Consider the following 24589-nt stretch of genomic DNA (forward strand, 5'->3'; position numbering starts at 1 on the left):
CACTGTTGCTACCCCCAGTACCCTGGGCACCAGAGGGAGGCCCTGCTCCATTGTGGTCTGTTCTCTGCAGGACAATGGCTTCCCAGTTGTCTCCTGGTGGCCAACATATGGGAAAGAGCAGCATGGGAACCAGAGGCTGAGAAATAGCAGCCATTTATGTGAGTGCTTGTCCTTTTCTTGGCCTCATTAGTCCAGCCAGACCTATTGCCCTTTAGGTTGGGACTAAGGCAGCCAAGGGGGAATCCCTGGCAATTCAGCTGGTTCCTAAAGCTGCCTGAAAAGTCCAGGCCCACAGGGAGACCCTTACCCAGGGCAATCACCACACCCATGTGGCCAACAGGCCCACAAAGCCAAAACCACAACCCTTGACCTCCATATCCTCAGGCAGGAGAACAGCCTCCATCTACTGTAAACATCCAGCCGTTCCAGGGAATGAACCCAGCAGTGGCTCACACAGAAACCCTGGCCAGTGGATTGGAGCAGGATCTGCAGTGGGGGTAGCCAGGGCTCTGACCTTCACAGGCTTCTCTAAGGAGCCAGCCTGTAGGCCCCAAGAAACGCCCGTGGGCGGGAGGGGTCAGTAGCCAGCTGGGAACACTATACTGACAGTGACAGTCTCCCCTCTAGACCCAGGGGTCCACTGTACTCAGGTCGAGACCCCAGCTATTCAGGGGGCAGGTGTGGGGCCCACACCAGGCTCAGTAACTCTTCTTGGCCCTTTTTAGTGCCCCACTCGGGGGGGGGCGGGGCGGGTGTCCCCTACCATCTGATCTTGCATAATAGCACATGGATCCTGACAACCCTCTCCCTGGACTCCTCAGGTCATGCTGTCCAGGTAAGCAGGCTCTAGTCAGGTGACTTTATTTCTAAAATAAAAAAGTACGTGATGAGGCAGCCAGCTGACCAGTGAGGGAGAGGCAATGTGGGTCTGTCCAGCGGGGCTGGAAGGTGAGGGCTCCCCAGGTGCTCTGTCCTGGAGGTGGCCAGGGGAGCGAAGGCCCAGGGCAGCACACTAGACCCCCATCCTCCAGCCGTCGGTTCTGAGTTCCTTGCGAGCTCCCCTCAGTGCTGGGATCCGTGGCTGGCATTGGAAGGGAGAGAGTCCAGGAAAGCGGGAAGGGTGGTGACGGTGGCCTCAGAAACCTTTGTCTATGCTCAAGCTGCGGCGTGTGACGTGCTCCAGCTCCCCAGACACGTAGTCCGCCATGCTGATGCGGTAGTGTGCCAGCATCTTCAGCATCAGCCGCAGATTCAGCCACCACTGCTCCCGTGGCATGCGGTGCCTGGGTAGACAGATCAAGGTAGGGTAGTTAGAGAAGCTGAACCCTGCAGTCCCTTAAACCCAGTGTTATTGTGACCAGGGTGGTATATGGGATACATCTGGGCACCCCATTCCTCTGGCCGGGGGTGAGGGGATGCTGCTGAGGTGGAGCTAGGTGCAAGAGCCACAAGCTAATCAGCCTGCTCATCACAGACCCTCCCAGTCGGTCCCGCTTTGGTCTTAGAACACCCAGACAAGGTGTTTAAAATCTGACAAGGACCCTGTCCAGGGACGTTCTGGGCCTCCCAGGATCCTCCCTTCTCCACGCAGCTCCAAAAGGACTTACTCAAAATCAGTATCTTTCTTGAGCTCTGTGACCGGACTGAAGGCCACCACCTTCTTCCTCAGGCCGATCACACAGGCCGAGTCCGGAGCATTGGCGAAAACCCGTCCTATGGAAACAGACATGCAGTGGGCAAGGCCATGCCCTCAGGAGACCCTCACAGAGCCATATCGGGCCAGCTCACCCCACCTACCTTTACGGTAGACATCCCGCAGCTTCTCCGACATCCACAGCATGGCCTTCACCCCCAGTTTGGTCCCGTAGTTCCGGTCGAAGGGGGTTGGAGCACCACCCTAGAAACACAGGCAAAACTTTATCCCTGGAGCTAGCCAAGCCCCAAAGGAGACTGGACACTAAGGGGGCCCTAAGCCAGCACATGAGCCATGACTGTCTCCTTGTATCCTTGCAGCGAGCATGACCACTTCTGACCTCTTGCCATCAGGCCTCTTCCTATAACCTGGAGGGTCTTAAAGCGCAGCCTAGAACCACTCTATTCCAGAGACCAGAAATGACCCCTGGGACTCAGGATCCAAGGCCTCACCCCAGGCCTCCTAAAAGCCACCACGAGCCAATCGGGTTTATTTAATAGGTGAGGGAATAGACCAGGAGGATATAACAGAATGACAGAGGCTTGGGCCACCTCCCAGAAAATGAGGGCTCAGCCCAGGGCTCAAGTGCCAGGCTTAGGTCTCAGCCCCACAGTCTTCTCTCCGTGAAGGAGAGATGAGAACATTCTCCACCCCAGAGTGCTGAGAATGAGAACAGCCTGGCAAGCACCTTCTTGGGTCACGCATGAAGGACAGTCTCTCTCTCCCTCTCTCTTTCTCTCCTGGGTCCTCCCAGGACCCCCAGAGAAGAACATGGGATGGAGATGGGAACCCTGCTGGGGCCGGGGAACCACCCTTGGAGTTGTACCTGCTGCAGGTGGCCCAGCACGTTAGTCCTGCAGTCAAACACGCCCCTGCCTTCCGAGGAGTACAGGTTGTACAGGAACTCCGTGGTGTAGTGTTCGTGGCATTTCTCGTTCCTATGGAGGCACACAAGGCGGTCGAGGCTGCCCCAGGTCTGGGTTCCCCAGGCCGGGCACAGGTGGAGTGGGATAGGTGAGGAGGGGTGGCAACTCCCAGGCTCTGTGCCCTCCTGCCCAGCACCGCAGCAGCCTCACCGGAGCACCAGGCCCCTCTGGATGTCTGTCTTCATCTTCTCTGTCATATGCTCCACGTTGGCCTGGGAAGGAGAAGAGGTGAGTGATGAGGTGGAAGGAAAAGCAGGGTACGTGGGACCCAGCCACCTCAGTGGGAGGCTGAGGCACCGCACGACTTGCAGAAGGTGAATGCTGTCGCTCATGCAGTGACTCCCATCCTGAGCCGTCTGCTTCTGTCTCAGGAGGGGCCTGGTCAGATTCACCGGTAGCTGCAGAGCACAAGAGTGGGGCCAGGCTCACCTTTAAGTCATGAATGTTGAAAGGGTCCTCAAAGACGTAGGCGGCATCAGCACCCACGGCAATGCCTGTCACCGTGGCTAGGTAGCCACAATAGCCCCCCATGGTCTCCACGATGAACACACGACGCTTTGTCCCCGAGGCTGACTGCTTGATGCGGTCACAACTCTGGAGGGATCAAGGGAGCAATCAGAGCCCAGCATAGCAGCTAACTACTATAATCCCAGTAGTTGGGAGGTTTAGGTAGAACTATTCCAAGTTCAAGGCTAGCCTGAGCTATGTAGTGAGTTCTAATCCAGCCTGGGCTATAGAATGAGACCTTTACTCAAAACAAAAGGAAAGGGAGGACAGATAAAACCCTCTGTGATCATCCTTCTCCCTTCTATGGACCATGACAGGGTCACAAGGTGGCAAAAATTGTACCCAAGCCGGGTGGTGGTGGTGCACGCCTTTAATCCCAGCACTCGGGAGGCAGAGGCAGGCGGATCTCTGTGAGTTCGAGACCAGCCTGGTCTACAAGAGCTAGTTCCAGGACAGGCTCCAAAGCCACAGAGAAACCCTGTCTCGAAAAACCAAAAAAAAAAAAAAATTGTACCCAGTACTAAGGGCTCCCACAATACCCATGATAGTTGGATAGGACAGAGCCTTGGCCACCTCCACTGGGTGTGCACAGATTCAGGGGCTCACAGGTGGGGGGTGCTTGCCCCCTAGGGGTGCAGACAGCAGCAAAGAACCACTTTTGGTCATCACTGTCATCCCAAGGGCAGGGCCTAGGGGAGCCATGAAGCCACCCACCCATGGCCTGACTGGACTCTCCAAGACACCTCACCTCCATGGCAGCGTTGACGGCTGTGTCTGAACCCAGGCTGAAGTCAGTGCCAGGCACATTGTTGCTGATGGTGGCCGGAATGACACACATGACGATGCAGAGCTCCTCATAGCGCCCCCGTGCCTCCACCAGCTGCAGCACACCCTCGTAGGCCTGCAGGGCAGAAAGGGAAGTAAGGCAGGGGGCGGGGCGGGATGAGGCAGGGTTTCCCCAGGGCTAGGGAGCCATCTTGCCCTGCTCCCATTGATGGCTATATCTGATCCTAAGTTGGCACAGTCTACTCCCACCCGAGAGCTGGATGGAGGCTGAAGCTGTCTAGAGACACTAGTACTACCAGAAAATCAAGATCCTACCCAGCGTTTACGTTTATCATTTGGCTAGGACTCACCAAGCACCAGGGCACGGCATCAACGCACCTCCCCCCAGGCCTCGTTCCTCCTCCTCTCCTCTCTACCTCCTTTTTCTAGGCCTTGTATTCCCCGTCTCCCTCGTGATTTCCTAGCACTAGGCTAACTGTACTTCAGAAGGTAAAAACTCCAGCCCCAACCCTACACACGACAGCTTTGACCCTTTGGCTGCCCCAACCCAAGGCCCATGTTGGAGGCTGCACTTCCAGCCCTAGGGTACAGCAGCACCCACAGCGACCCAAAATGAGAAGCCTCACCTCAAAGCCACCAATAACCAGCAGGGCGTGAATGTTGTAGGAGCGGAGGTTCTCCACAATGGCTTCCAGGTGGAGCTTGGGTAGCGTCCTGTGGTTGGAGATACATCAGCCTGGAGAGGGGCATGCAGCTCACAAAGCAAGAGTTCATTCACCTCAGAAAGTATGCGGCTTGGCCTTTCCCAGAGTCAGAGATCAGTCACCCAAGGGCCCCTCAGTGAGACTCAATGTGGGATAGATTTGGGGGCCAGCATGTGAGAGGCCTGGTTGCTTACTCAACAACCTTACTGGGCATTGGCTAGCCATAGCCAACCCTCTGCCTGGCAGCCTACTCTGGGTGTCCCTTCTGGCTGAGGTTGGTAACAGGAAGGGACGCCTTCTCCAGCCTTTGTAGCTCCACAGACTTGGACTGGACAACTTTTCCACCACCACACAAAGTGACCACACCACCCCATGCCAATTCTGTGGAGGACCTCGAACCCATCCTAAGACCACCAGGCCTTGAGATAAAAGCCACAGCCACAGCCAGAAGGAACAACCCATCTCTCATAGGAGACACATCTGCTCCAGCTGCCTTTCTACCGGGTGTCCCAACACTGCAGGGCAGGCATGAGAAACTGGGCAGTGCCCTCTACCCGGCTCACCTAAGGCTGTAGCCCCAAGGGGCCAACTCCCAACTTCAGGACCAGTCTCTACCTGTCCCATCAGCTAGACTGCACACCATCCAGGAAGCAGCTACTTACCTCTTGGTCCCCAGCACTGAGCCACCACGCCCCAGCCAGCCTGCCACATCATGCCAGCTCACTTCTTCCACCTGCCAGGAAAAACATCGCTTCAGGAAGGTGGCCCAGTGTGACCCCTCAGGTAGGGGACACACTCTGTCAGTGCTGGCATCTCTTCAAAGCAGGGGTCTGGGTCTCAGGGCTGACTTAGAGGACAGAGTCCCATGGTTCCTATTCCCAGGGCAGCCAGCCGTTCACAGGGACTATCACCTGTCTTCACATCCCTGAATAGGAAGGACTGTTGTGCTTACACATCCAACATCCTTCAGATCTTTGAATGTGAGTGGCTGAGTCCAGGGCCCCAGGTATCACCTGCATCACCATGACACCTACCTGACCCTTGGCCAGGCCTTCGAAACCATCATGCACGACGTACACTGTGTGTCCCTCGGAGATGCCGGTGCGCACGGCTGAACGCACAGCTGCATTCATGCCAGCAGCCGGTGCTCCCACATTCAGGATGGCCAGGGAGAAATTGGACTTCAGGGAAAAAGAAAAACAACAGATGGAACCCTAGCCAGCCCGAATGCTAGCCACCCTGTCAACTCCCTTGGCAGTAATGTATCTGTCCTGTTCATTCCAGAAAGCTCTGGGAAAGACTAAATGAGAGCGGGTACAGGTCCTGCGTACATCGCAAGGTCTCCTGGCATGATAAATGGACACAGCACGATAGCCAGGCTCACAGGCACAGCCTGATGGGCTGGGTAAACAGCTGTTTCAAAGCCCCCAGGCATCAGCCATCCATAGACAGAGGTGGTACAGCCATGGAGGGGGAGGGCACGCCCAATCTTATAGCAGCTATGCTCTGCCCAGAGCAGGAGCACCGGCTTTGCTATGTCGATATAAAGTGATATAAATTTTATGATCCAGTGTGCCGGCTCAGAGTATCTGAGTGGGCCCTGTCTTGGTCCCTAGAGTAGCAGGAACTGGTCCTTTCATTGTTCTTGCTCTGGAGACCATTCACTGGGGTTCTCAGCTGTGGCGGAACAGCTCGATGCACCAGCACCTCCCCCAAGTTCCATTGGGGCCATGTCATTCAACAGTCCTTGAGAAGCACTATCCTATGATATAGTTGGACCCTGTGGCCACAAGCAAAGCTGAGTCCAGCCCTTGGAGCGAGCATGGCTAAGACCTAAGGCAGGAAGGAGGAGTTGCTGCCAGCCACATCCCAGCCCCAGACTTGGAACTCAGGTCCCCATGAGGCAGGGCAGCAGTGGGACAGGAGAAAGCAGAAGATGGCAGAACCACCAAGGCCTTGGGCTCCACCCTCTTCCTTACCTTCTCCTTAGAGATCTTCTGGTGAGCAAGGAGCTTGTAAATTTTCCAGTTGTTCTCAAAGCTCCTAGAAAGGAAGGAGATGATGAAGCCCACAGCTTCCCTGCAGCCGCACACAGTTATGAACTCAGGGAGGCATGAGCCCAACAGCGCAACAGTCAGAGCAGGGCACAAGCACTCATGTACATCTGAGGCTCAGGACATTCTTAGCACAAGGCCAGAACACAGGAGTCAGATCCTGTGCGGTCAGCTTGTCTTGTTGCTGCATTCCATATGAGCATCTTCAACAGCCACCTGAGATCCAGCAGGACACAAGGCTGTGTTCCCTCCAGTGACAAAGGCCCTAGCCTGGGCAGTCAGTCAGAATATATTAGTCAGGCCTACAGGGCCAGGAGGTGGCACCCCATGCCACCAAGAACTAGAGTCTGCATACCTGCTGGCCCTCCCTATCCTCCAGTAGAGCACATCCAAAGCTGGCCATGACCTCTGTCCATCCTGCAGTACCACTACCCCCAACACCTACACCCTGTATGTCCCTCCCTGGCACAGCAGCCCCACACTTCACAGTTGGCACCATCATCACAGGCACTACCTCCCCTCAGCATCTCCAACAGCAGGGGCTAGCTCAGAGTGTTGAGGGGAGCGGGGCGCAGTGCGTGCAAAGCACTGTCAGCGAATGCAAGTCCAGGCTCACCCCCACCTCCCCACTGCCCTAAAGGCTAGCTACCCTTACCTGCCACGGAGCTGGATGGCCTCGTCGAACCTCTTCTCATCCATGGCCTTTTGCACTTCCTTTGTCTTAAAGAGAAAAGGGAGCTGGGGTCACAGAGGTCGGACTGCACCCAGCCTGCCGGGCTCAAGAAGGGACTCTTAGCCAACACCTTCATGTCCTAAGCCCAGTTTTCAGGAAGCCCAAGAGGCCCACCCGGCCCCAGACATGAGTCCTCCCCTACTAGGGACAAACTAGTCACATGCTTCACTGTGCCTCAAACCCCTCAGAGCCTGGAGAGCCCTGGGAATGGGAGGATTCCCCACCCCCCTAACCCCCACCTCCCCCCAGACATATAACCAGTACCTAGCATGGCCTGGCATGGTAGATTTCCTAAGAGGATCAGGACCAAGCTTGCCCCCTGCCTCCAGCACTCCTAATGTACCCTGTCTACTTGCCCCCAGCTACAGAGGCAAAGTCAGCATCTCCCAGCTTGGCCTCACGGTCCTTCTGCTTTTATGTGTGCTCCACCCTAGGGTCCCTGCTCTGGCTACCCTAATGACCTCCCTTCCCACCATAATCCCAAACACCTAGTCACTTACCCAATGCCACCACCCCCAAGAAGCTGAGGTCTTGCTGTCTCTGCTCCCTGTGTACACTTGTCCACTTCCAGACTTCCCTCTGACCAGCTTCTCCACGCTTTCTGAAGCCCAGAAACCTCTTCCTCCCCCCACTGACCCCTGTGTCCCACCCTCTAATATACACAGAAGCAGAGGACTCGGACGTAGGTCCTGAAGGGACAGCAGCACTCACCACTTGCACGCACTCCATGAGAGGCAGCCGCACTGACTGGTTCCCGGAGAGGCTGACCACACAGGCCGGTGTGTCGGGTGTGGCCTCCAGCAGGGCCATCACGGCCTCCATGCCCATCTTGCTGCTCTGCACACAAGGAGACAGCACAGCTCAGGCTACAGCCCACCCCACGGCACACAAGTGCACCCCGTCGTCCATCCGCTCTGCACACCACACAGCCCTCTGCGGGTGCTCACGCCCCAGCTTTCTCAGCCTCCGCCAGCAGGGTGCCTTGGCATGAGCTATAGCCACAATAGCCAATTAGGCCCCATTTCCCATCAGTCCCCATAGCCTGGCTTGTGGGCTTGGTGAGGACTTGCTTAAGGTCAGTGGTCTGAGAGTGGCAGGGAAGGACAGCCAGGGCTCCTTCCACAACGTTCTTCACTTGGAGCCTCATGTCACATTCTCCTGATATGTAGGGGTGATTAACGTGGGCTGATAGGCTGAGACACCCAAAATGCCAAAGAACTGTGCTACAGGGGGACAGACCAAAGCTGCAGGCTCTGGTAGAGCAGAGAGAACAGTCAGACAGACAGGAATGAGGGACTCTTGAAAGATCTGCTCCTCACGCAGGTATCCCCTGGCATCACCCAGCAGACATTTGGACTCAGAACTGGCATAAAAATGCTGGCACTCTGGTGACAGCCAAACTGTGGTGAGATAGATGTTCCTTTGGCCTTTGCCTCTGCCTGGGCACCTCGCACTCTCACCAGCATCCAGGGCACTGACCAGGCAGAGTGATCTCAGGGCATTTTAGATCTTGGTGGGGTGGTATGGGCCTTGTGCCCAAGTCTCAGACTCCCTTGACCTCTTTAGAGACTCAAGTTTCGTGTAGGGTGCAGGAGAGGACTGGATGAGCCAGTGAGGCCCCTTTCCATGGGTCTGTGTCCAGTTCTTCCATAGGGCCGAGGGAGATGGCATACTGGGGTTCTTGGCTCAGCAAAGTGGATGTGGTGTACACAGGGTCCAAGCTACATCTACACAGTCCAGTCTGTCAGGAGACCTCTGGCACGGCTCTTCATAGACTACTAGCCCTCACATGCACAGTCTTGGACATGCATCAGCCTTTTATGGCCAAGAACCTGTTTCCTTTTGGCTCTGATATGATGTTCATTCAGCAGTCTCAGAAGGAATCTGGAGCAGCCAAGAGATAGCCAGCTCGGTCTGTGCGCGCGCGCACACACACACACACGCACACACACACACACACACACACACACACACACACAATATGGCCCTGCACAAGCTCATAAACATACCAGAACCCGGTCAAAGGCTGAGGGTGTCCCTCCTCGCTGCACATGGCCCAGCACGGTCACTCGGGTGTCAAAGCCCAGCCTCTGAACCACCAGCTATGTGTCAAAAGAGCAGATGATCAGTCAGGCGGTGGAGGCGCACGCCTTTAATCCCAGCGCTTGGGAGACAGAGGCAGGTGGATCTCTGAGTTCAAGGCCAGGCTGGTCTACAGAGTGAGTTCCAGGACAGCCAGGGTGACACAGAGAGACCCTGTCTCAAAAAACCAAAAAACAGAAGGTCTATAGGCTTCTGCAGTAGGTGCTGCCCAGCTTTGTCCATGAGCCCAGTCTCCATGGTCCACTCGTGTAGTCTTAGGTTTACAAACAGTCCCGAGGGTCCCTAGAACCAGTCTAAGAAACATGCTACAGCATCCAAGCCTGGAGCTCATGTGAGTGTGAATGTGTATGTGAAGACCATGTGACCATGTGCGTGTGCATGGAGGGTCCATGTGTGCATGCATACGGAAGTACACCTGTGCATCCAGGACTGGTTATATTTCATGGCCTATGGCCCTGGCTATTCAACACTGAACGTACTCTCTGGCCTCTCTACTCAGCATCCACTGAACCCCTGTGGTTCAGGGGGCCTGGGTACAGACAGAATAGCAAATAGGTTAGAGTCTTGGCACAGAATCAGAAATGGGACATAATCACTGGCAGAGGGGCCGGGGGCAAAGGTAGGAACACCAAGGCAGGAGGGGGGGCTGTGTTTTCCCGGGGGATGCCCACCACCACCAGAGGCTAGAGGCAGGCACTTCAGTCCCAGGTATTAGTTCTGTTTAGTTTTGCTTAGCTTTGTTTTGAGATAAAATTTCATTACAAAGCCAGGGCTAGCCTAGAATTCGTATGAATGCCAGGCTGGCACAGAACTCACATTCCTTCTGCCTCATGGGATTACAGGTGTGCAACACATCTGGCAAATCCACACTGTTGAGTGCTGAGTCTGGAGTGGAGGGTGGGGACTCCATCACTTGGAGAGCTCACAGAGCTAAGACCTAACACTGGGGTATCAAGGGGCCCAGCCAGAGACAAACTGAATGCAGTCAGGACCCAAAGGGTTGAGGCTCACAATACAGAGGGATCTTGCACCAGACCTGGAGACCCCAGCCAGCCACCCTACAACTGACAGTGTCAAGAGGAGAAAGCATCTCCCAGTGCCAGTTTCAGCCCAGAGAGGAGCCAACCCAGGACCAGCAGGGCCTCTGCAGGAGACACTGCTGGAGCCCCGGGCGGCTGTTGTACTCACATCCTTCACGTAGCTGGATGAAATGGGCTTTCCGTGCCGGTCGATGGCTCCCTCTGCGATGATAATGATATTTAGTCGTGATCCGCGGCTCCGCGTCTGTCAGAGACACTGGGCTCACTCTCCAGCCATGGACCACTCATGACATGTAGCCATCGGGGACAGCAAGCCTCACTGGGTGGGGTCTAGGACACTATCTACAACCCACTTGAGCAAGGACAGTACCTTTCCCCACCTCTGAAAGCGGGAAAGAGATCTGGAGTGCATGGTAGAGCTAAGGCCAGCCGACCGGGACCACACCGTCCTGGTGGAGGGCAGCAAGCAATAGGCTAGGGACGGGATGAGCGGGTACTGGCTAGGGTGTCTGCACGGGGCAGACCAGAAATAACCGTTCCTGCAGGTAGCTAATTTAGAGACTCACAGGTCCCTTCTCAGGCTGCTTCTGCATCCTTCAACGGGGAAACTTCCACCACCAACCAACAGCCGAGGGTTCTGATCCACCCTCTACACCAAACTAATGGGAGGGCTACACTTAGCACAGGGGACCCAGAAGGCCCAATAAGAGCTCTCCCTAGGTGAGTCAGTGTCACAGGCTAATCTAACCATCACAGAGCACGCTCGCTCCTCGGCTTCTCCCTTTAGTGATTTGACAGATGGATCTTCCTGATACACCAGCCTGCAGGCTGCATTGACACCCAGAGCCTTAGTAAGGGCAGGGTGGAAGCAGCTCGTGAGACAGTCTCACGGCACTGCCGAGGCTGACCTAGAATTGGTATGGCACAGGCTGGCAGAGAACGCATGCTGCTCCCGTGTCAGGAAGCTGGAAGCAGCTTGTGAGAGACCTGGTTATAGTAGAGGACATTAGAAAGCTGCATGGAGGAGGTGACGCTGGCAAGGAGCCAGACCTCCAGGCCAAGGCTGCAGGCAGAGTGTAATAGCCAGGCTCCTCCCCTCCCTTCAGCTTGAGCAATGGACAAGGCAGAAAACGCCTATATCTTCAGGGGAAAAGAACCAAAAACCTGAGGCTCAAGCCCATCCCCTTACCCAGGTAGATAAGCGCCTGGTACACAGACCTCAGTGCTCGGGCCCTTCCTGGCACTGCTGCCTCTATCTAGGGGCAACTAGGCCTTGCCCACTTTGTTCTACCTCCATCCTACCAGTAACTTCACTTGGGAAGGTTCTAGAAACAGGTCATAAAAAAAAAAAAAAAACAGGTCATGACCCCAGGAAGCTCTACTGCCTGGACAGGATGCATAGCCACAAGGAGGAAGTACTGGCTCTGTCCTGGGGGGTCTGCCTCTCCAAAACAGGCATGTGTGTACACACACACACACACACACACACACACACAAACACACACACACACAGAGTCACTGGGCAGACAGGTAAGTGGGCACCACCCTGTCTGTATGGGTCCTCTGCAGAGAGCAGAGTATACCTGCTTATGCCAGAGCCACCTCAGCTTCATCTCGAGAGCCATGTACCAGACTGCCTGCTCCAGACCAAGGGACCAGCCACCTTCCCCAGCTCTCTTAGAGGAGTCTCTCCTACCAGGCACCCCATTTCTCTTGCTTCCAGGGTCCCCGAGTCAGGACCTGGCAGACACCACCCACAGACGAGCACAGACCTGGTAGAAAAGCCCCCAGGTCCCTCAACTACCCTTTGGGCTTTTACAGGGTTACCTTTCTTACAGGGTCACTGCTGAGTTTATGAGTTTGAGGCCACCTCTCAGAGCTAGTGCCAGCACTCCAAGAAACAAATTTGCCATGCTCCCTGCACTGGCCACAGAGATGAGCCCAGACAGTGGTCTGAATATCTTTGCCCACTGGCTCTGCCCACAATGGGTAGGACAGCTGGTATGTCCAGAGGTCAGCACAGGGGACCCCACATCAGCACCTGCAGCCATCAGCAGTGTGGCCCTCCCCCAGGCCCATCCAGCCATCAGTGCTATGACCTTCCTGCAAGCACATCCACAGGTCAGTGCCATGATCCTCACACAGGCATGAGCATCCAATAGTCAACACTATGACCCTCCCAGATCCCCTAAAGGGTGCCAGCAGGTGCTGCTGAACCAGCGAGCAAATAAATAAATGGGGTTCCAGGGACACCTGCCTCTTAGATTCTCAAGTGGCTGAAGTAGAAATCCCTGTTGGCCACTCACCTCGCCCAGCCTCTCACACATGAAGTTCTCCCAGCCATCCTCAGGGGGTGCTTCAGGGATGAACAGCCAATCAGCCCCTGAGGCCAGTGCAGACACCAGCGCCAGGTATCTGGAGGAGCAGAGGGGCCAAGCCTGCTCAGGGCCTCCTCCCTCCTCTCTGTCTCTCTCCTCCCTGATGCCCTGAAGGGCTCCCTCATACTCATAACATAGTGCGTCCCCGACACTATGTGTCCACACCCCACTGTCCCCAGCAGTCCCCAGGTGCCCCAGCACTCCCCGCCGACTGAGATAGTCTCCTTACCCACAGTGACGCCCCATCACCTCCAACACAAAGGTCCTCTGATGGCTGCGGAGACGAAATGAGAGGAGATAACAGTGCCAGGTCCCGTAGCCCACATATCTTAACCCACCAGACTATACCAAGAGGACAGGGGTGCTGACCGAGGGCAGTGCCCACCTCCTCATGCCCAGGGCTAACTGCTCCCCGGGCTAGAAAACACCCATCAATATTCGAGACAGTTCTCAACCATCCTGAAAGCCTGGTCCTGATCCAAACCTGGTGACCCCTGGTTGAAGCCCAAGAACCCCCTTCAGGGGCACCACCACCCCAGAGTGCAGTAGCCTCTGACAGCTAGGGTGCACTGCCAATGTCGCACTGACATCTAGAAGGGTGGGGGCTGACCCCAGCATCTCCTTCAGCAGAAGGTACTGGCCTAAAAGCCAAGAGTTGAAGATACAGCTATAGAGCCCACTGGCTACCGGCTCCACTGCCCCCATGGCAGCCTCATGAAGCCAACTTCACCACCATGATGGGACATAGCCCCCCTCCCCCAGCGAGCCTTGTTAGCATGGGTCTCCACTTACCTCTGGGCAGTGGTGGTGATGGCATCAATGACCTCCATAATGCGGTGCAGGGCTGAGTCCGTGCCGATGGTCATGTCGGTGCCACAGAAGTCATTGTCGATGGAGCCTACCAGTCCGGCGACGCTCAAGTGTGCATACTTCTGAGCCGTGGTCTCTGAGATTTTTCCTGCACCAGAGAACCACAGGCTTGGTGAGGGCTGTGACCTGAACAAACTCCAGTCACCCACACCTTTTTCTCCCTCATCCACCATCTATAAGAAGGGGTATAGCCCAGCAGGGCCCCGGGCCTAACTCAGCCCCTCTCAAATGCCTCATCACCCAGTAGGAAGCCTCCAGGAGACCACGGGGGACCCGCTGTGTTCCAGGTTTCCCACAGGAGACACAGAAAGGCTGAGATGTCGCCTTCTAAGCGGCAACCTTGGGACTTGAGCCAAATGTCACCCGAGCCATAGCTACACCTCTGCAAACTGAGTCTGTGTCCCACACCAGATTCTCAGGATTCGGTCACAAACACGGCCATCACATGACCAGGAACATGCTAGACTAGAACACGGGACACCACCTGTGATCTCGAGGGCTCTTTGAGGCCAGGAGCGGTGGGCTCATGCTGACCTGGCCACCAGCAGACCACCCCACATCAGAAGCCACCCTGGAGGAGACGACTTCCAGCTACCTCCAGAGCCAGGTAAGAGCCAGCTGTACACGACCTACCTCCCTTCACCAGCTCCTCCAGGAGGCTGCCCCACTCGTTGCGGAAGATGTTGGCACCTGTGAGGCTGCCGTCCCCACCAATGACACACAGGTTGGTGATGCCATGTTGGAGTAGATTGTAGGCTGCTGCCAGGCGTCCTTCCCTCGTGGTGAAGGCCTTGCAACGGGCACTGCCAATAATGGTGCCACCCTGCATGGAAGAGGAAGGGGCCTTTAGGTGGGGTGGCAGAAGGTCCCAGGAGGCATCAGAGAGATGCCACTGCTGGACGAGGTGGACCCCACAGAATTAGAGCGAAAAGTCTCTAGAACCTTGTGTGGTTCCCCCTCCTCTCTGGCCTTTATCCTTCAGTCCAAAAATTTGGGTCTGGGGAATATCCACAAGTCTTAGAACTAGAAAGAACACATATCACATGACACACGCCACCCACCAGAACAGAAGCATCCCTGTCTCCACCCACAGCCTCCCTGGTCTAGACTGCCTCTTGGTGTGTGTGTGTGTGTGTGTGTGTGTGTGTGTGTGTCATTTGACATGTCTACGTGTCTGTGCACCCATGAGATCTCTGTATCTGAGTGTCTCTATGCTCACACATTGCTGGGGTGGGAAGGAGCCATCTGACTTCAAGCCTCACCAGCTGGATGATGTTGGAAACACTGAGCCAGTTGGCTGGCTTGATGTTCTCACCTCCTTCCACAAGGCCCTCGTAGCCCTGAAAGCAAAGACGGACAGATGAGATTACAGCCCCACTGAAGCCAGCAGCACTGTGCTCACCGCAGTGAGCTGGCTCAAGAAGCCCAGCCACAAACCCTGCTGCTCACAGGCCCAGCAGCTGACGCCGGACTCCAAGCATGCTCGACATGCCCAGGAATCCATTATTACAGAGGAAAACACTCGGTGCATGCTCGTGGTGCAAGCAGACACCTGAGGACTGTCCCCAAGCAGAGCTCATATCACTGCACCCAAATCAGAGAGACAACGCCAGGACACAGAAGCCCCTAGGGAAGCCCGATGTCCTTCAGAAGAGATCTGTCCAGTGTGAGTGGTGGAAATGACCCAGCTGTGGTCTGAGGGGACTATGAGAGCTTCCTGCTACATGACAACATAATGTGACGCCCTCCCCTACCCATGTACATATGTAATTCCTAATTTCTAAGGCTGAAGTCAGGCTGCCAGGAACACACACACACTACTCCCCAGGGGGACATGCATTTTGGGTGAAAGGCCCATACCCAAGGGAGAATTCACAAGTCCCATGGATGTGTGGGCAGCCACAGAAGACAGTGAGTGTCCTATGTGTCCCCAGGTACTTGTGGCCAATCTTCACCCCGGAGCTTAGCAGCGCAGGGCAGTACACCCCACAGGTCTAGACAACACTTATTTTTCATCCTGGAGGTTATGGACCGGACCCTCGTGGGAATTCCACTTGGCTTCTTTGCTGACCTCTGCTGTTGCTCATCAGACAGCAAGGTGCCAAGTGCCTCTACCACAAATGCTGTCTGTGGGTTTTATACATGATGGACATGGGTAAATCTGATGATTTGAAAGAAAATGGCCTCCAAAGGGAGAGGCACTATTAGGAGGTATGGCTTTGTTGGAAGAAGTGTGTCACTGTGGGGGCTGGCTTTGAGGTCTTTTGTTCCTGTCAGTCAGTTTCCTGTTTCTTACAAGATGAAGGATTCTCAGATACTCCTCCAGCACCATGCTGCCTGCACGCCACCATGTTCCCCAGCACGATGATAATGGACTGAACCTCTGAAACTGTAAGTTGCTGCCCCAATTAAATATTTTCCTTTATAAGAGTTGCCACAGTCATGGTGTCTCGTCGCAGCAATGAAAACCTTAACTAAGACAGTAAGACAAGATGGACGGCCTCTACCATGTAGTTCAAACTCCTCAGGGGACACTCCTGGCCTCCCAGCACCAGGGAGAAGTGGGCATGCCATGCTTGGCCTGGGCTGTCCAACTCAGCTCTGCCCCGTGCTCCCCCCTAGCTAAGTGGTAAGGCCCCAGAGGGTGTGCAGAAAACATCACAGTGAAGGGTCAGCTCAGGCTCCAGAACTCTGCCTCCACCCCTGGAAACCACCAGAAGGTTCTCAGGAGCCACAGGAGGACAAGGCACCCCAGCCTGAGGAGTAAGTAGCTTTTCCTAGTTCAAGCCAGGCCAACTGTACCTCCTTTGGGCCCTTAAGACCTCTAGGCCGTGAAAGCACGAAGACTTCAGACACCACTGATTAAACAGAATCACATGCTAAGTGTCAACAAGAATTCCCGAAAAGAAGCTGTATGTGCAGAGGCCAACTGGTTAGAGCGGCAGGGATGTGGAGACGGTAGACTGTTGCCGGTCCAGAGGCCCATCACTGTATCTGGCCTTGCCCATCCCAGTATCAGAACTAACATCCTACGTCTAATAGATAAAAACCTCTGGGAATCTATTAGCTCAGCAGACCACTAGCTTAGGCTGGCCCAAAAGCTAAGACCCTCATAGGATAGCACCTGAGCCCTATAGAAAAGCTCCCCTGAGAACCACCTCTCTGACCCCTACCAATGTTTTAAACTGGCCTTGATTTATGCCTTTCTTTGCTCTGTAAAACTGTGACACTTCATGAAACCGCTCCCGCATTGCAACATGGAATTTGGGGGAAACTTAAATCTGTGTTTCTGGTGGGCAGTGGTGGCAAATGCCTTTAACCCTGGCACTCGGGAGGCAGAAGTAATCTGTGAATTCAAGGCTAGCCTGGTCTACAGAGCGAGTTCCAGGGCAGGCTCCAAAGCTACAGAGAAACCCTGTCCCTGTCACAAATAAACAAACAAACAAACAAACGGATCCCAATACCCCCCACGCTCTTAGGGGTGCTTGGTTCTGTTTGAAATGTCTCTTTTTAACCCCATCAGCTTCACATTGGCTCTCTCTGAAATCCCTCTCTACTTGGAAGTAGAGACTCTTAGTGCTGTCTGTGTAGAGGTCTCTGAAGAGGAGGGGCACTCTGTAGGGCCCTGCAGTGATGGAGAGGGGCAGCATCTCTGTCCTTCCCTCTCTGCTGCTGCTGACCACTGTAAAGTCCAGGACACTCTCCTCCTTGGGGACCCCCCAAGCCAAAAGTTCCAAGAGAACAAAGCAGCCCCCACTTGCTTACACAGTCATTAGGAGACCTCCACCCATAAAGACACGAGGGAGAACTCATATTTATGTATTTATTTGGCTATATAGATTAGGCTGGTTCCTTAATTCACAGAGATCCTCCTGCCTCTGCAGCTCGAGCGCTGGAATCAAAGGCACATACCACACACACCTGGCCTTCTGTATTCCCACTTCACTGAGGACGCCAGGATCCTGAGGAAAGGGACTTCACATATGGCTTGGACCCAGTTCTTCCCATTGGGAGCCCCCATATCCTCAGGTCCCCAGCCACGGCTGCCAGGCTCCCGTGCCTCAGATCTCTGATATTCCACTTCAGTATTTGCAGGGTGTCCCCCCCCCCATCCAAGCCTGAAGCCTGCACTCAGAGAGGGAGCAGTATCTTCTATACTAGGGGGGAGCCCCCACTATCTCTCCCTCCCCCACATCTGTAGAGCAGAAGACTGGGTATGGCCCTGCCATAACTTGGGGCCAGGGCAAAGGGACAAGGACACACCCAGAAGCGAGAGGGAGAGGCAGAGGCCCTATGAAGAGGCAGAGCAACAGCGAGGGTTGGATACATCATATATATATATACATATATATATAAAACAATATAACCATAAGATAATCCATAAGATAATAAAGGGAATTCTGGAGCCTGAGGGAGAAGGAAGACAAGACACTCAGGGAGAGGGTGGGAAGAGGAAAAGAGAAAATGGCTCATAGACTGCAGTGTCCACCGGAAGCAACAGTGTCAGGGAGCCTCCCCACCCTGACCTTGCTCCTAAAGGCCACAATGACAGAACCACCCAGGATAGACAGTGTAGCCCAGGGGAGGGGCGGGGTTCTGCCCCTAAGGCTCTATGCTGACAAAGACCTGGGAAGATGGATTTTGCTACAGGACAGCAAGAGACAAAGCAGGGCTGGAATAGGTAGGGCCTGGACCCTCCCGCATGGATCTTGTAGTCCTGGCTGGTCTCCTAGTGACCTTCCTTCCATAAGCGAGGCCTCCGTCATTGAACAATGCCCAAAGGTGGCTATGGGACAAGTATCAGTGGGCACCAACCCCATAATGTCTCATTCTGCAGATGCCTTGGCTCAACCCCTTTCCCTCAGACAACGCACATCCCGTTAGTCCAAGTCCAGACATCTGAAAGCTTCCAAGGTGACCAGAACAGAACACACTGTCCTGTACCACAGAAAAAAATGTGTTTCCTGTAGGTGCACACAGGTTACCTCAGCATAGGCTCCTCCCACCTCATCCCCACCAAACGCGACCTTACCTCGTAGATGAGGAAGACTTTGGCCCCCACGTATATGCCCATGCGAGTCACAGCCCTGACAGCAGCATTCATACCTGTAAGGGAGTTGGAACACGCCATCAGTCCAGGTAGAGAGAACTGAACACTCCCATGGCACTCCCATCCCAGTGGGCTCAGAGCCAGGAAATTAGAGTCTGGCATTCAACTACTCCCCAGAACACTTAGAAAGCTGTGGAGGAGAGTGGCAGCTGCCCTTGGGTGGGCCCGGCTTCCTTTCACTCCTAGTCCCCAGCTTCTGCTGCCCTATCCATGGCAACAGGAAGCCCTGGACTCAGCCAGCAGAGCCCCATTCTTGCAGGCCCACAGAATCGGTGCTAACCCTGGGGCCTAGGAACTATAGGAACAGCGGAACACAGAGAACGTGTCCAGACCTCTGCCATAGACTAGCGTAGTCTATGAGAGGGAAGGTGGCATGGGTACTGAAGGCCACACTGCCCGCTCTGGCTATACCCTGCCCTTTGGGTCTCAGCACCAAGCACAAAGGGTCACTGGATGTACCTAGCTGAGAGGTTGCCTCCCCTGTCCTCCAAGCTCAGACTGGAAATGCTGGTTCTGCTCTGCCTCACACTTGCCCAGGACCCACAGCAGGAAAGGGCATTGGTCCAGAAGTAGCAAATGCCTCCCATCCCATATTATTATTATCATATATGGAAGTATATATAACGGAAGTATTATTGCTGAGGCTGAAGTCGGAGGGAGCTGGGAACACCCCACGCACTCGGAGAGCTGAGCACCAAGGCCTAGAAAGTCAGAGGCGCCCAAAGCAGAGGCTGGGCATGGGCTGCGGTCCCCCTACCCCCAACCCCGCTCTCACCTGAGTGGGAGCAGCAAGGGAGATCAGGTTAGTAAGTCTGCAGCAGCCACCACTGTAGCTGGACCCTTACCAGTAAACCACAGCCTTGTGCCAATCAATACACAGATTAATAGAAATGGGTTAATCTAGATGTAAGAGTTAGTTAATAAGAAGCCTGAGCTAATAGACTAAACAGTGTTGTAATTAATACAGTTTTTGTGTGATTATTTGGGTCAGAGTGGCTGGGAAACAAACAAGCAGTCTCTGCCTACACACCACCACACCTCCTCCCTCCCCTTAGCCCAGGCCAGCAGGCCCAGTGGGTTGGGACAGAGTTTGGAGATGTCAGAGGTGAGGGACCCAGAGTCCAACCCCTTTGCTCCTGCAAAGGCCAGTATCTGCTGACAAGGCCATCTCATCAGGCAGCTGGGTAGGGGGACAGCACAGGGCTATGTTACCATATCAGGTGCAGTGTACCCCTTCCTTGTAAATGACTTCAAGACATTAAAATAAAACCTACATTGAGTCCTAGAAACAATACAGGTGCCAAACCAAGCACTGCTCTTCTTGTTGAAATAGGACCCTTGCAATGGGACCTGGGAGAGCAGATGTTCCTGAGGACCACAAGGAAGCTGCTTTGGCAAAGGGTTCCTGTTACTAATTCCCTTCTTCTCTTTTCTTCCTTCCTTTCTTTCTTTCTTTCTTTCTTTCTTTCTTTCTTTTCTCTCTCTCTCTCTCTCTCTCTCTCTCTCTCTCTCTCTCTCTCTCTCTCTCTCTCTCTCTCTTTCTTTCCTGTTTTTGGAGACAGGGTTTCTCTGTATAGCCCTGGCTGTCTTGGAACTCGGAGTGCTCCTTCTTCTTGCCTCTGCCTCCCAAGTGCTGGCATTAAAGGGGTGCAGCACCACCTAGCACAGACCAGTCAGCTCCTGTTACTATTGAACCACTCTGTAGAGTGCCAACAACTGTGCTGACAGCCTGGGAGTCTGGGGTTGAGGACAGGGAGACCCCTAAGCTTGGTGCATCCTTTGTGCTATGAACTGAGGCCCAAGTGGCAGGGTATGGCCAGAGGTGGCATCTTGGGTGCCCATATCACTGCTCTATATGCTAGACTATGCAGAGGTCTGGGCCCCACCCTCTGTGTTCCACTGTCCCCACAATTCATTTTATAGTTAGTCCAGAACTCATAGCAAGCCTCCCAATTACTGCAATTACGGGCCTAGGGTACCACACCCAGCTAAAAGATCTTTTTAGCTCCCCTTTAATTTGCCTTTTCCCTTTCAAAATAAACTGGGCAAAGACCAGACCCAACCAAAGGGCCACCAGCAGAGGGAGGCAACTGTCTATCAGTTGGCACTCAGAGTGCCCTGTGCAGAGCCAAAGCCTGGTTCTACATTTGCTATGAAAACAAACCTCAAAGACATAACCTCTGGCAAAACAAGGTATTTTATAGGCACCAAGAGATGATCTTGGGCCTACCAGAGTGTTCTTCATCAGCTAACAGGCCTGTGTCCAGTCCCAGACCCAGCAATGCAGGCAGCTTGCAGCACAAACAGGAAATCAGAGCCTACGCTGACCATAGTCCAAGTTGTTCAGGTCCAAGAAAGGAGCTGGAAGAGACGGCCAGAGAACTGAAGTGCCTAGGCTGGGACGTGACTGGGGTCAGCCAGGCTGGTTTGCTGGTGCTGTCTTTTGGTTGATAGATTTTTGTTTTGTTTTTCTACCTGTCGTTACTTTAAACAAATTACTCTGGGGCTGGAGAGATGGTTCAGTGGTTAAGAGGATTGCCTGCTCTTCTAAAGATCATGAGTTCAATTCCCAGCAACCACATGGTGGCTCACAACCATCTGTAATGAGGTTTGGTGCCCTCTTCTGGCCTGCAGACACACACACAGACAGAATATTGTATATGTAATAAATAAATATATATTAAAAAAATTACTCTGGTCAAATAGACACTGGTGGACAAACAGCCTTCCTCAGCTCCCTAGCACAACTCTAGGCCAACAGGAAGGGAAAGACTGGGGCCTGAAAACGATAGGTCTTCCTGCCTGGCTGGGAGGAAAAGAGAAAACTTTTCATAGGCCAGAGGCATTGCCTGGGTCAGGCCAAAGGAGCTGGTCATCTCCAGCCAGGCCAGGACTCCGGGTCTGGGCCCAGGCTGCCTCCCCAGTGAGGAGAACTGGTGTTCACATGTTCGGTGCATGCAGATGGGGCTCTGTGAGAGCATCTGGGTGTCCATTCTCTAGTTCTCATCAGTCAATGCCACTGAGGGTTCATGAGGCCACTATGGGCACACAGAAGGCACGAGGAGCCCAGCAGCTGACTGGCCTGGGGAACACACCCATAGGCAGCTTCCAGCATTTAGGCAACAGACGCTGCCACTCTGCCACGATGCCAGCTGCTGCTCCTTGCGCACTGATACTGGCCCTACGGAGAGAGTATTCTGGTGAAGCCTGTGGGGAACTTGCCCTGGGGCCCAAGTGAAAATGTCAAAAGGTTCTGCCTACCCTCACTTGACCAGGAAGGGACTCCTGACTCTGGCCCCACCACCAGCCTCTAAAACAAACAACATGTCTGTCACCCTGGTGGCCATGGCCTGGCAGCTTCCTCAGAAGAAGGCAGCAGGAACTCCACACCCACAGAGACCATGCAGTATTACCATCTCTCAGACACTGGGCACTTCTTTGCTCAGACAGGCGCCTAAGGTGGATATTCTGTGCCTGCCAGAGCCAGGAGCCCTACAAATGGGATTCAGGTTCTCCTGGCCTCGCTGAAGCGCCTATCTAATGGGTGATGGGCCCAGTCAGGACCTCTCTTGTGGTCCCTACCATGAATGATTCTTCCTCAGGTCCCCAGCCCACTCTCAGTGCCAGCATTGAGCTATTATACTACTCTACTGCCACAGCCTTGAAGTATGGTATGCTGGCAGCCTGGCAGCCTCCTCCAGGCCCAGGGGACCCCACAGGGATCTGAGATTTCCAACAGGCTGGGAGTCGGCACGACCTTTTCTGCCTTCCTGGGCTTGCAACCACTGGAGGCACCCACCTGTCTTCTGTTATCCCCACCCTTCCCCACCCTTCTCTTAGATAAGGGCTGGGTGGTGGGGGCGTGTGTGTTTTTCCTGAACTCTTTGGAAGGAAATGACCAAACCCAGCTGCCGGCATCAGGGAAGCTAAGCCCTTCGAAGCCCCACGTGTTTTCCTCAGTCTCCCCCCCCCCCATCCCGTCAATTGAATGGCATTGCTCTCCAGCTGTGCCCAACTGGAACCAGAGACTATGGACTTCGGCAATAGGCACGGAATCAGGCCACCAAGAGAGGACCTGAGAGGAAACAGTTCCTCCCAAGTCAGGAAGAGGCTGTGTGGACCCTGAGCAAATAACCATGGGGTGCTTGCCCTGTTACAGGAATGAGAACAGATCTTCGCTAAGAAATACTCCGAACGTCCCCCCCACCCCCAACTCCCGCTCGATATACTACTCTGTTCTCCACCTAGACCTCCAGCCAAGGGACAGGAAGCAGCCCAGGCGAAGGCATGTGGGCAAGCCTGCCCTACCCTCACCCCATCCCATTGCAGACAGAGTGGGAATCAGAGGCTGCATGGAGAAGGGTATAGGGTCCTTTCAAACTTCTGAGCTGTGAGATTCGGCCAGGAACACCTCAGTGAGGTCCTAACACGTGTGGCCCAGAAAGGAGCAGCAGAGTGCCTTAGGTCTGCGTGCTTCGCAGACACACCCACAAGTCGGGCGGACTTAGCGCGAGGGCGGGGCATGCCAGGGCCCGTGGCCTGCCGCACGTACGCTAGCGACCTGGGGGTGGAGTCTGGGGACAGGGACCCAGAGCTGCGGTGCCCCCGAGGGAGGATGGCTGGCCTCGTATCTCCAGGTTCCAGGGCGAGGGACGGCGGATGAGCCGGAGGGGCCCGAGGACAGGCAGAAACCCCGGATCCACCCATAAACACGCCTTCGGGCCCCATCACCTTGCGCATCGCCACCACTGGTCAGCACTCCGATGGCCTTGCCAGCCCCCGACATCCGCAACTTCTCCAGGTCCACAGTGGCCATGGTGGCAGCGGAGACCGGGAGCCCGAGCTCCTCTCCCGCCGTTCAACGTTTCTAGCCGCTGTCGCTTGTCCCCGCCCAGTGCCGCCGCCAGTGCGCCCCGTTCGTCCCGCCCCGCCCCGGCTCCGCCCCCAGTGCAACGTTTGACTGACAGGCTCGGGGACCTGGTCGCCCCTCTGGTGGCTGCGGGAGAGAGTGAAGCGCTACAGCACTTAGAAGGGTGTAGCGCACTCCAGTTCACAAATGCCTGCCTGCGAAGCAGTTCAGGAACCAGGGGTTCCCAGGCACGCAGTCAGATTCCCCAGCCACCCAGCTGCTAGGATCAACGTCCCAACCCAGGGAATCCGCCACCCGTGCCTGACTGAAGTTTCTGAGCACGTGGAGTTCATAGTACGGAAAGCTGGTTTTACAGCTGTTCAAGGTGCAGTTAAAGGAAACCTGTAGCCAAGTCTCACGAGCATTTTAAATCCCACTTGGCCGGGATCCTGGGCATGCCCGGGGGTGCGGGTGTGGCTCAGGCGAACATTCCTCAGCAGCTCTTTGACTCCGAGTAAGGCTTTGCCACAGTCTCCTTCGAACTGGAAAAAAAAAAAAAAAAAGCTTGGTGTCACCCTCCGTTCCACCACAACTGCTGGATGTAGCTGCGGAATTTAGGGGGAAACCACGTGATATCGGCTCATCTTTACTTCAGCGGAATTTGCTAACTCGTCCACCACCCCAACCCTTGCAGCCCGAGAGCTCCTGGTTTGGGGGAGTGGCCTTTGCCTGGGACACAGAGTAGGGAACCAATCCCCCAAAATTGGTTAGAGGGATTCAAAGCTGGTGGGAAAGTGGCCAGATCCGGGACTCTAAGGAAAGGTACCCACAGTCCG

General features: G+C 54.7%; 1 protein-coding gene across 1 annotated transcript; it reads right to left on the reverse strand.

The window, feature by feature from the left end:
* Positions 1-845: 845 nt before the first annotated feature.
* Pfkl (phosphofructokinase, liver type) lies at positions 846-23815 on the reverse strand. The gene is made up of 22 exons (XM_038342348.1): positions 23636-23815; positions 18827-18900; positions 15057-15134; positions 14428-14617; positions 13717-13882; positions 13154-13198; positions 12853-12961; positions 10695-10790; positions 9413-9505; positions 8115-8240; positions 7326-7390; positions 6596-6659; positions 5651-5797; positions 5279-5349; positions 4539-4626; positions 3875-4027; positions 3049-3213; positions 2770-2831; positions 2520-2631; positions 1798-1897; positions 1608-1713; positions 846-1283 (listed from the first exon to the last, which is right to left on the reverse strand). Exons 1-22 carry the CDS (start codon positions 23718-23720, stop codon positions 1136-1138), a joined length of 2343 nt encoding a protein of 780 aa, XP_038198276.1. The 5' UTR covers positions 23721-23815; the 3' UTR covers positions 846-1135.
* Positions 23816-24589: the final 774 nt, after the last annotated feature.

This window comes from Arvicola amphibius, chromosome 9 (genome assembly GCF_903992535.2).
Source record: "Arvicola amphibius chromosome 9, mArvAmp1.2, whole genome shotgun sequence".
Lineage (NCBI taxonomy): Eukaryota > Metazoa > Chordata > Mammalia > Rodentia > Cricetidae > Arvicola > Arvicola amphibius.